Source organism: Medicago sativa, chromosome 7 (assembly GCF_051527215.1).
Source record: "Medicago sativa cultivar Bolivia chromosome 7, Bolivia_mono, whole genome shotgun sequence".
NCBI lineage: Eukaryota > Viridiplantae > Streptophyta > Magnoliopsida > Fabales > Fabaceae > Medicago > Medicago sativa.
This window is the reverse complement of record NC_140755.1, coordinates 6,921,365-6,934,247: the sequence shown is the minus strand read 5'-3', so window position 1 is coordinate 6,934,247 and position 12,883 is coordinate 6,921,365. Positions and strand designations below refer to the sequence as shown.

Below are 12,883 nucleotides of genomic sequence, written 5' to 3'. Positions count from 1 at the left end.
TTATGTAAATTGAATTAAAAGATATAGGTATTGCATTTACTTAAATAACTGAATGAATATTTTATTTTTTATAATCCATTTATCAATGTATGTCCTATGATATTATTATTTTTCTCTTCAGAAAAGACACCCTTGATATTTGAGTAAACCAAACAACTATTCTCGTCCCTGACTTTGAATTATGCACTGAAGCATAACATAGTAAACTTATCATAAGCATTGCCTTACTAGTTATATAGGTAATTGGCTTGTGAGAAAAATAAGCAACTCACTTTGAGATGAGTTGAGAAACCACTTTAAAGTGTTCACACAATGTCACAACACAATTTCACATTGCTATTCATGACCAATTCTTATCTACATATTTTTCCTTTCACATGTATGAGTGTGTCTCCTTCATTTTGTTCAATTCGGATGTGAGTGAATATAATTTATTTTTTTTAATAATAAAAAACCTAATGTTTGAAGCAACCATCTCTATCTCATAAAGTGGTTACCAACTTACCATCCTTGTAATGTAGGAAGAAAAAATGGTTCGAATCCTGAATTTTGGCACATTACCTTGCCAGAAAAATTTCAAGTGGAATGGAGTTGATGTGCAGTTTCAAGTGCAGGTGGATGAATCATGTTATTCACACTTGAGTGCAATGAGAACCAAAACTGTAGCTGAGCGGAAATGTTGTTTGTCCTGTTCTTTTAGCCACTATGGCTGCTGATGGTGCCAATATTCCGGTGATTATGATAGATTCATCTACTTTATTGAGATTCATCTACTTTATTCCGGTAAGTAGCCATATTTGACTCGGTTATTGTGTGAATCAAACAAGGTTCAAGAGTTACGTGCACAGATATTCATCTTTCATTTGTTACGAACATTTTTCAAACTGGTTTTAATCAATTTTTATATGTTTCTACATTCCATGAGATTCTAAATTTTTAATCCTACGTTCTGTTTCATTGATATGAAAAGGTAATGCTGATAATGTTGGGGAGATCAAGTTGAACTATATGTGGTCTTCTGTAGATCATCATAAAGATAATGATAAATCCTTCATTGACATGATTGAAAATGTTGAAGCATTGTTGTCGCAAGTTGAGAATTTGAAAACTCGGATTGATACCGTGAAATATGAAAATCCTGGAAAGTTCTGTTCTGCAACTCAATCAAACATAGTTGGGCCATGTATTGGATTTAATCGTTCTGTTCATAATTCTGCTTCTTTTGCCGGTAAAGAAATTCTGGTTCAATAAAGAATGGGGATTTATTTTGTACATTATTATTCTAATCTTAGGCTTATCATTTCTCTTATGCTTATTACTTCTCATATGCTTCAAACTTCATCAAAGTTCTGTTAAAAACAAAGAATGGGGATTTATTTTGTGTATGGAATTATAACGGAAAAATAACATTTGATGACATTATTAAATCTGAATGAAAGGGAGTATTTTGATAATAATTCAGAGTTTGGTGTTATTAATTTAGATTGGTTTAATTAATTAGTTAAGTGCTTGTTAGCTGATCCAATTGTGGTTATGGATAGTGCTTCATTAGTTGATAACTAACCTATTAGTTAGTTAGTTAGTTATAAGATAACTTGCGTTACAAGTTATCTTACTAATCATCTTTATTTCACTCATCTCATTCTCTTTCTTTGAATTTTGGTCATTGGTGTGAACCATCTTTATTTCAGAAAAGCCGCGACAAAGATGGGTTGCGAAGAGACTAATCCACAAAATGCAAATTTCCGTCTATCACAAATTTGATGTTATAGACTCAATTTTCAAAGTGAACATCTGATTATTAGAAATTGGATAAGAGAAATAATAAATAGTAAGAAAGAGAGCAATATAAAAGTGATACAATGTCGGAGTGACTTTCCTACTTTCCTATTTAAAACAACGAAAAATAAATATATAGTTTGTATTAAACTGACATCAATTAAATCACGTACTTAATCGTAAAAAATATTGATCCATACTGAACCAATAATGTCTAATGACTCCCTTTACTTGGTTAGTTTCCTGTTTTTTGGAACAAAAAGCACATTAAAGTTGACTTATTGACTAAGAAACTAATATACAAAACTTTATAATTGACCAAGTCAAATAGGCGACATGGGAAACACATGCATGTTATATAGACGTAACGCGTGGGGAATTAGAAACCTATACATAGAAATAACGGGTCCCTCTCAAAAAAGAAAAGTAATATGTGGGTCAACATTTAAGAGATAGTTACATAAAAATAGATACTACCTCCGTCCCGGTATAATTGACCTACTTTGGTTTTTCACACAGATTAAGAAAAGTGTATAAATAAAGGGGAAAGTGGAATATATTGTATTGGGAATGATAAAAGTAGTATTATTTAGTGTTATATTGTATTGGGAATGATGAAAGTTGTATTGAAAATTGAAATGGGTCAGTTATTTTGGGACACTTTTTTTTAGAAAATAGGTCAGTTATTCCGGAACGGAGGGAGTAATAAAGTTTACTATACATTTTTTTAACATTAATTCTATTTGTCGGTGAAACTCATAATTCTCATCATTTATGTGTAATATTTTTAAAATTTGGGAAACAAACTAGTTTTACTAAATAAAAAAATAAAATTAAAACGAGTATTTAAAAGAGAGTGTACATTACACTTATACAAAAATAAATATGAATGATTATGACAATGAAATTGTATATGTAAAATGCATTGAACTCAAAAATTAAAATAAATTTCAGGTAAGGTTGAAACTTCATATTAGTCCACAATCCTTTTCAGCGATGAACAAAGTTAACTATGAGAATTTTCATACTCATAATAAAATGAAATTTTTGGCAAATTTTGTTTTACTAAAATGAATTTTGATCGTAGGGTTAGAAATAGGAAGTCCTTGCAACAACGTCATATCCTAGGTTGCTTGGCTAAGTGGAGAGAAATTGATGGTTTTGTTGAGTTGGTTGACGGTGTGTTGAGCGAGCCAGGACAAGTTGGTAGAGGTAATGGAGGAGAGGATCTTGAGGAAAAAGACAAAAAGAGGGTCCTAACATCTATAATTATTGTACATATTCTTTTGATATGGCTTCTTTTAAATTTTGAACTGAATTAATTATTTTTCACAAAAACATCTATAATTATTGTACATATTCTTCCCTCAAAAAAAAAAAATTATTGTACATATTCTTTTGTACTCTTTTTGTCTCTGAATATATCTAACAAATGGAGTACTATAACTAACTATAAATACTTTGAGATAAATCAATTCATCCTCCTAATTGATAAATTTATACAATATACAAATTGTTAACAAATTCAATAATATAATTATTATTTTTATTTTTCGGGATTTAGATAAAGAGATTTTATATTTAGGATCGAAAATGATACTTGGGAAGAATTATTGCAGAGGTTAATTTGACATAAAGTTGTTGAACGTAAATGGAGGGGTAGATGCTTCCTTTATTTGGGCCCTCAAATATAACCAATAATTATATGTTCACACTTACTAGACTTATCTTATAAATGAATCAAATTAGTGTGTGACAATGAGAATGACCGACGAGGTCACACAACATCATAAAGGTTTTTTATGGTCATTCATTAGATCTCAAAAACAAAAACAAAAAAATAGTTTCAGTTTCTTTGGTCCAAAAATGTGGATTGCCTTTCTTCTTATTTGCAGTTTGATTGTAGGAACTCAATCTGCTGCCACTGTGACATCTCAACAACTTCAAATGGAAGCAAATGCTATATTGAATAGTGGATGGTGGAACACATCTGATCCACTCTTCAATATCTCTAGTCGTTGTAATTGGCCGTATGATATTATATCTTGCAACGATGCTGGAAGCATAAAAGCAATCATGTACTTGCAGAAAAGTACGGTAAGGATTCTAGGGCTAAGAATCGTGTATTAGGGTTTTAGACTGATGATTAGATGCCTTGAGACTGCTCTCAAGAGTGTTATTTATAGCCTGTTTATGGGTTTGGGCTTTGGTTGCTTGGTTTCCAAGCAACAGGGGTATTGGCGTACTTTTGATGATTTTGGAGGGTTCTAGAGACTGAGTGAGGCGGCATCCTTATGGAAGACGCGCCTGGGCCTGTGGCCCTTCTGGGGGGGCGCCCAGACCCTTACGGAGGGCGCCCAGGTCTTTATGAAGGGATCTTTAGCCTTTAGGAATATTATGACGGTCCACAGCCCCCCGAGCACGAGTCTTGGAACAAGGCGAAGTGATGATGTCATGGGACTGGACTTTCCTGAGGTTCAGCAAGTCTCCCAAGAAAGTTACGACGGTCCACAGCCCCCCAAGCACGAGTCTTGGAACAAGGCGAAGTGATGAGGACGTCTGATATTAGCTTTGGGCGGCCGCCCGTTGTGGGCGCTCGCAGATTTACGCGTAGGGGCTTGCTTGGAGTTTCGGCGAGGCTCTTTCGCGTGGCGATCTTGACATCAATAGCTCGCCTTCTGAACGTTTCGTATTCTCTTCGTCCCCGATGATCGCCACGTGTCGAGATCAAATGACGTTGCCCCACTCAATCGTTTCGGACACGCTTCCCGAGGCGACCTTTCCTTTTTAAAGGACGTGTTTGGCCTTTGCATTCATTTTTATTTCTCCGCTTCCGTCGTTGCTGTATTCAAGCTCCTTCCCTTCCGGCTTAAGCGGCTTCAGCAGATCTTTCTATTTTTCCTTCGCAGGTATTTCTCAACTCCTTAACCTCTCTCACATTTTTCTTTACTGTTATGCTTCGTGAGAGTTTGAAATAGAAATTAGGTATGGTGTTGATTAGGGAGTGCGATGAGAAAGGGAGATTGGTTCAACCCATTGATCCAGTTGAGAAAAATCGTTTGAGGAAGGAATGCTTGAAACATGCCACCGGTCCTGATGGGATGATAAATTGGGACACTTATTATGACGGTTTATTTGGAGAGGAGTTGTTTAGTGATTTGTCTAGCGAATCTAGCGCTAATTCGGGTAGTGATAGTGACTGTGTGTTCTTGTCTGCCACTTCAGGGACGAATCACAAGGAGGACGAGTGCCAGGAGATTCGTCCGTTTCAGGCTCCCTTAGGGTTGGTTGGAGACGAAAACGCTTCTAGGTCCGCAGAAATGGCCCTATTCGCCGAGGAAGTGCGGCTGGAAGAATCATTGTACGTCGATGTTTCTGCTCTTGACTACTTTAGGAGCAAGTTTGATATCTCTGCAACTGGGCGAGAGGAGGACGTAGTTTTATTGTCCTGTGACCCTGATGAGCGTGCCTGTGACCAAGAGATGATGGGCGAGGGCGACGAATCCTACTTCGTCTATACTGCGGTTTTGGAGGAGTTTGGCGTGAAAATCCCTTTCACGCCCTTCGAGATGGATGTCTTGAGGCTCCTCAATATGGCGCCTACTCAAATACGCCCTAACAGTTGGGCGTTTATTCGCGCCTTCGAGGTTCTGTGCAAAGCCCTGGGTCTCGAGCCCTCGGTTGGGGTGTTCTTCCACTTCTATGGGACCAAAGATGTTAACAAGGGCACGTGGATCTCTATTTCGGCCCATTCTGGAAAAAGGCTGTTTCCTACTTATGCCTGCAATTTTAAGAAAGAATGGCGAGACACATTTGTTAGGGTACAGGGTGCACCGGAATGTTCTACATCTTCCGTGCTGGTGAATGGAGTACCCAAGTTTCCTCTTAGGTGGACTAGTGCTCCTTTGGCTGTGAAAGGTTATGCTCGTGACGCCATGTCGCCCTATGAGCGTGCACTTGTGGATTTCTTGGAGGAAGCCCCTTTAACCAATATTCACGAGCTGCTAAATAGGGAGGGCGACTTGGTTCGTCTGAATGCTTATTTACGTGAGTGTTTTCTTGATTACTTATGTTGGGTTTCGCTTGTGGGTTATCATATGTGTCTTACTGACTGGATGAATTTGGTTTTATTTTCAGAGGAGATGTTGCCCCTGACTGGAGCGGAGATGAAGAAGTACCTCGCCGAGCTTAAGAGGAACAAGAATCCTGATGGTTATGTGTCCAGTGGCTCAGCTGGCGTCTCTTTGCGGAAGCTGAAACGTAAAGAGCCTTCTGGAAAGGGCGAAGCTGGGGTTATAGAGGTGGATGATTCGGAGGGTGCTGGTGGGGCGCACAACCCTGTTGCCATTGAATCTCCCTTGTCAAAAAAGTCCAGGACCACGCGAGGCGCTAAGGGTGCTGGAGGTCGCCCTCCGTCTGGGAAAGAGGTCGGTGGGACGTCGCTGAATGATGAGGTCATGGAGTCCTTCTGGCACTCGGAATTTGACATTCGCCGGTAAGCCTTTTTGGCTGCTTTCTAGTTGATTGTTTTTATTTGTTTCAAACGAGAGGTGACTTATGATGACATTGTGACGCGGCGTCTTGCAGGTACATGAAAGAACAAGTACCTTTTGCGAAGGTCGATGTCGAGGCCGGGGTGAAAGCTAAGTGCAGTTACCTGGTGGCTGATATTGGTACTGCTGCTTTGAGGACTCTGTTGCTGACCCATTGTCTGGAGGTTAAGCAGGATCTGGTGGAGAAGAAATATAAAGATGCTGCCGAGGACGTCGAGAAGTGGAAACATAAATCTAGCGGGCTAGATGGCCGCCTGAAGGAGGCGCTGAAGGACAAGAAGGCTGCTGAGGATGCTCTGGAAGAGATGAAGATGGCCAAAGAGGCTGCAGAGGCGGCGAGGGATGAGGCCAAGTCCGCCTTGGAGAAGTCGGAAGCGGCGGTGGACGAAGGTAGGCGAGCTTTGGCGATCTACTTTGAAGACGGCTTCAGGCGTGCTAAGGAGCAAGCGCACTTTTTCAACCCTGACGCCAAATTGGAAGATCTTGATCCATTTAAGGTGATTGTCGACGGCGAGCTCGTCGACGATGAATGATTTTATGTCGAATCTTATGGTTTTGTAACTTAAGTCATGGTGACGTACTACATTGATCATATGGTTTTGTAACATAAGTCATGGTGACGTACTACATTTAACGCTTGTTTTTTGGATTCCGTATGGGAACTTCGTAGTTTTTAAATTTTGATGCATTTTGATCATATTATCGCACTTGTATGAGCCTGCCGTTTGTTTTTATTTTATCGTCTTTATGTTGCGTGAATTTCCTCTGGATGACGATGCGCTTTAGCTTTTTCGAGGCTTTGTGATTGTCAAATTTAATTAGGGCCTTTCTAAGGTTCACGTTACATTGATCAAAATTATGCGAGCCTTTATTTTGGGGCGACCATCAGAGCCCTTACAGGTTTGAAGTCAATTATCTACGTCAGAGCCCTTCCAGGGTTGACGGAACTTTCAGTCGAACCCCGCCAGAGCCCTTACAGGGTTGGCGTTTTGGGCGAGCATCAGAGCCCTTACAGGGTTGAAGTTAATCATCTACGTCAGAGCCCTTCCAGGGTTGACGGAACTTTCAGTCGAACCCCGCCAGAGCCCTTACAGGGTTGGCGTTTTGGGCGAGCATCAGAGCCCTTACAGGTTTGAAGTCAATTATCTACGTCAGAGCCCTTCCAGGGTTGACGGAACTTTCAGTCGAACCCCACCAGAGCCCTTACAGGGTTGGCGTTTTGGGCGAGCATCAGAGCCCTTACAGGGTTGAAGTTAATCATCTTCGTCAAAGCCCTTCCAGGGTTGACGGAACTTTCAGTCGAACCCCGCCAGAGCCCTTACAGGGTTGGCGTTTTGGGCGAGCATCAGAGCCCTTACAGGGTTGAAGTTAATCATCTTCGTCAGAGCCCTTCCAGGGTTGACGGAACTTTCAGTCGAACCCCGCCAGAGCCCTTACAGGGTTGGCGTTTTGGGCGAGCATCAGAGCCCTTACAGGGTTGAAGTTAATCATCTACGTCAGAGCCCTTCCAGGGTTGACGCAACTTTCAGTCGAACCCCGCCAGAGCCCTTACAGGGTTGGCGTTTTGGGCGAGCATCAGAGCCCTTACAGGGTTGAAGTTAATCATCTATGTCAGAGCCCTTCCAGGGTTGACGGAACTTTCAGTCGAACCCCGCCAGAGCCCTTACAGGGTTGGCGTTTTGGGCGAGCATCAGAGCCCTTACAGGGTTGAAGTTAATCATCTACGTCAGAGCCCTTCCAGGGTTGACGGAACTTTCAGTCGAACCCCGCCAGAGCCCTTACAGGGTTGGCGTTTTGGGCGAGCATCAGAGCCCTTACAGGGTTGAAGTTAATCATCTTCGTCAGAGCCCTTCCAGGGTTGACGGTACTGGCGATCCTGCGTATAAAATTTTTGACAATAATATTTCATGCAATAGTAGGAGCTAGTAACTTTGAAAAAAGGAGAGGGCGCCTCGTTAAAAACCCCTGCCCTTGCAGGGGAAAAGAGTGCTACCCTAACCGTCTGTTTATTCAATTTATTCAAAGGAATCATAAGTCATAATGGTGGTCTTTAAGCCAGCCTTATTCAAAGATGACAAACTACGAAAAAAGAAAGGAAAAGCGAAAAATCAACTGTAATAGTGGCGCAGATTAGCTATATTCCAAGTACGGGGGATAGCTTCTCCGCTCAGTTCTTCCAACTTGTAAGCTCCATGGGAACATTTTTCTCGAACTCGATACGGGCCTTCCCAATTGGGGAACAATTTTCCTATTCTTGTAGGGGCGACCACTTGCTTTAGCACGAGATCGCCTTCTTTCATTTCTCTGTGCGCCACCTTTGAGTTGTAGCGGCGGGCTGCTCTCTGTTTTGCGGCGAATTCTCTTATGTGAGCTTGCTCTCTCACCTCGTCGATCACGTCCATGCTAACAGCGAGACCTGTCTCATTAGCTTTTCAAAGAAATAACTCATGAATTCATACGGTGGAGTTGTAAGAGGTGAAACTGTAAAAAGGAAATCTGTCTGCCTGCGAAACAACAAGTTAGATGCATAAATATAAGACTTGATACCTTCTTTAGAAAAGGTATCTCTCCGCCAAGTGGGGGTATCAATTTCTACTGGGAGCATGGCGTCTGTGCCGTAAACCATCGTAAATGGCGTCTCCATTGTCGAAGAGTGTGGTGTAGTGTGGTAAGACCATAGTACCTGTGCTTATTTTGACCAAGGCGACGTTCATACGTGTGACACATTGTATTGGAAATGTGGAGAAATTGAATTGAGAATAGAAATTAAATTGACCATGTCCTTACCTCGTGGAGTTGTTCTGCCCAGAGACTCTTGGCGGCCTCCAGCTTCTTCTTGATGCCGTTGAGGATGACCTTGTTGGCTGACTCGGCCTGCCCATTAGCTTGCGGGTGTATTACTGAGACGAACTTTGTCTGTATTCCCAGGTGTTTGCAGAATTCTACCACGGATGAGCTTGCGAATTGGGTCCCATTATCAGACACTATGAATTTGGGTAGACCGAAACGGCAGATGATTTTCTTCCAGTAAATTTTTTTGACTCTCTCAGCTGTTATTTTGGCGACGGCTTCTGCTTCAATCCACTTAGTAAAGTAATCGACTCCTACTATGAGGAACTTCAGTTGTCCTGGGGCGAGAGGAAAAGGTCCTACGATGTCAACCGCCCATTTATGGAAAGGCCAAGGGGAGTATACTGAAGTAAGTTCTACTGCTGGGGCGTGCTTTTTATCAGAGAATCTTTGGCATTTGTCACACTTTCGGACGAAGTTTGAGCTGTCTTGGAGCATAGTGGGCCAGTAATATCCTGCGCGGAGGAGCTTTGCAGCTAGAGCTCGCCCTCCTATGTGGCTGCCGCACACGCCTTCATGAACTTCAAGAAGCACTAGGTGGGTCTCGCTCTCCGCTAGACAACGCAGCAGGGGGCTCGTTCGACCACACTTGTAGAGTTTGCCTGAGATGATAGTGAACTTTGAAGCCCTTTTTCTGACTATCTGCTCTTCGTCTTTGTTCTTGGGTGTAAAAGAGCCGGTTAGATACCTGAGTAGCGGCTCCATCCAGCCTACACCTTCTTCAGCGATGTGGAGAACCGTTTCAACGCTGGTATTGGGCGCTGAGATTACTTCTTGAATGACGGTTCTGTTGTTGCCCGGACGTTTGGTGCTGGCGAGCTTTGCTAGTATATCCGCTCTGGAGTTCTGTTCTCGGGGCACGTAGATAGCTTCAAAGAAAACGAATCTTTTGGCTAGGGCTCGTACCTTTCCCAGATATTTGGTGAGTTGAGGGTCCTTCGTCTGGTACTCGCCCGTAATTTGGCTTGTTATGAGCTGAGAGTCACTTTTTGCTCGTAAATTTTCAGCCCCCATTTCCTGCGCCAAAGTCATGCCGGCGATTAGAGCTTCGTATTCTGCCTGATTGTTGCTTGCTTTGAATTCAAACCGGGGGGATTGTTCTATGACAATATCGTCGGGACCTTCCAGGATAACGCCCGCGCCACTTCCTTTCAAGTTGGAGGAGCCGTCAACAGATAAAAGCCATACAAATGGGACCTCCTCTGGGGACGGGGAGGTGAGTTCTACCACGAAATCTGCCAGGACTTGGGACTTTATGCTTCCTCTTGGTACGAACTGGATGTCATACTCTGATAGTTCTACGGACCAGGCGACCATCCTTCCTGCAAGGTCCGGTTTCCCAAGCACTTGTCTGATGGGATAGTCTGTTTATACGACTATTCTGTGGCTTTGGAAATACGGACGCAGTTTCCTTGCTGTAACGACTATGGCCAGAGCCAGACGCTCTAACTTCTGGTAGCGCAGCTCGGCGCCTTTGAACACTCTGCTGACGAAGTAGATCGGCCTTTCTCCTTCTTCTGAATCTTCGACCAACACCTTACTCATAGCATTTGCGGAGATCGCCAAGTATAGAAAGAGGATGGAGTTTGGGTTTGGTCTCTGAAGGATTGGCGGGCTAGATAAAAACTTTTTTACTTGTTGAAAGGCATCCTCGCACTCTGGTGTCCATTCAAATTTTTCCTTCCTTCTAATTGAAGCGAAGAAGGAGAAAGCTTTGTCGCCGGCGCAGGATAAGAAGCGGGACAGGGCAGCCAGCCTTCCTGTCAACTGTTGGACTTCCTTTATGTTGGACGGGCTTCTCATGTTGATGATCGCCTGACACTTATCTGGATTTGCTTCGATACCTCGCCTAGTTAAGAGAAAACCTAGGAATTTCCCAGCCTGCACTCCGAAAGAACACTTTGATGGGTTTAATCGTATCCGATACTTCCTTACTTGCCCTAAGATTTCTTCCAAATCTTCTGTGTGGCTCCCTCCTTCTTTTGTTTTTGCTACCAGATCGTCGATGTATACTTCCAGGTTACGTCCAATCTGGTGTGTGAAAGCGGTGTCCATAGACCTTTGGAAAGTGGCTCCAGCGTTTTTTAGGCCGAAAGACATGACTTCATAATGGTAGTTCTTGGTGTTAGTCATGAAGGCCGTTTTGGGGGAGTCTAAAGGGTCCATTCGTATCTGGTTGTAACCAGAGTAGGCGTCCATGAAGCTCAAGGTGTTGTAGTCGGAGGCACTGTCAATCAGATGGTCAATGTTTGGGAGCGGGTAAGGATCTTTTGGGCATGCTGAGTTCAGATCCGTATAATCCACGCACATCCTCCACTTCTCGTTCGCCTTCTTTACCAGGACGGTATTGGCCAGCCATGTTGGGTACTTTATTTCGCTGATGAAGCGGGCTTCTACTAATTTCCGCACTTCGTCGTCCACGGCTTTCCTTCTTTCCTCGCCCATCTTCCTTTTCCGTTGCACTACCGGTTTCACTCCAGGCTTGACTGACAGATGGTGACAGGCGATGTCGGGGTCCATTCCTGGCATTTCAGATGGGTGCCAGGCAAAGAGATCCAGGTTTCTCCGTAGTAAATCGACGAGGGCGATCTCTTCCTTCTGGTTCAGAGACGTGCCGATCTTAGTTGTCTGATGTGCTTCTGGACCAATGGATACTTCCTTCAAGTCTTCGATGGGCTCGAGGCGCTCTTGCTGGAAGTCCTCTCTAGGATCGAGGTCTATCATGTTGACCTCGTGAGTTTCTTCATTACTAGACTTCTTCCTTGCCTTTTGTAATCTCAGGCTATTGTGGTAGCATTCTCTGGCGGTTTTCTGGTCGCCTCGAATGGTCCCGATCTTTCCGTTATCCAGGGGATACTTCATGACCAAGAACTTTGTAGATAGGAAACCTCCCAAAAGGTTGAAGGCTGGGCGACCAATGATAATGTTGTAAGAGCTTGGCGAGTTCACGACGAGGTACCTTACTCGGATGGTTTCTGAATGAGAGCCGCTCCCGAACGTTGTTTTGAGTGTGATGTAACCTCTTACGTGTACCTGTTCGCCTGTAAAACCTGCCAGGGTTCCCTTGAAAGGTTGTAGCAGTTCCGGGTCCAAACCCATTCGATCGAATGTATCGTAGTATAGGATGTCTGCCGAACTTCCTGGGTCAATCAATACTCTCTTCACATCCCACTTGAATATTTGTAAAGTAACGACCATGGGGTCGTCGTCGTGCGGTATGACGTCTTGGAAATCTCTGGCAGTGAAAGAGATGTCAGGTTCACGCCCAGAGTTTGGGGTTTCGTATTCTTGACACAACATCACCTGCCTGACGTATTTCTTTCGTGATGAATTGGACTCTCCGCCACCGGAGAAACCGCCCGAAATGGTGTTGAGCGTGTGTCTCTTCCCTTCGCTCCCTTCATCTTTTTTCTTTTCCATCTTGTGTTCGCTCTCGCCCTTCCTGTCCTGAGCGTATCCTCTTAATTTTCCATTCTGTATCAGCTTCTCTATTTCTTGTCGTAGGTGTATGCATGAGTCAGTGTCATGTCCCCGTATTCGGTGGTACTTGCACCATTTGTTTTTGTCCTTTCCCATGACCTCGTATCGTGGCGGAGGCGGGTCTGGGATCAATTTGGCTTCATAGACTTCCTTCAAAATGCGCTCCGGTTTCGTGTTGAGAGGGGTGAATTCCTCCGGACGCGGGTAGGGCCTGTAATTTG

General features: G+C 43.2%; 1 protein-coding gene across 1 annotated transcript; it reads left to right on the top strand.

Annotated features, from left to right (window-relative positions):
- The first annotated feature begins 5,922 nt into the window (after positions 1 to 5,922).
- On the top strand, positions 5,923 to 7,010 carry LOC146903881 (uncharacterized). Its single transcript, XM_085728182.1, has 2 exons — positions 5,923 to 6,274; positions 6,367 to 7,010. Exons 1-2 carry the CDS (start codon positions 5,946 to 5,948, stop codon positions 6,863 to 6,865), a joined length of 828 nt encoding a protein of 275 aa, XP_085584308.1. The 5' UTR covers positions 5,923 to 5,945; the 3' UTR covers positions 6,866 to 7,010.
- The last annotated feature ends 5,873 nt before the right edge of the window (positions 7,011 to 12,883 follow it).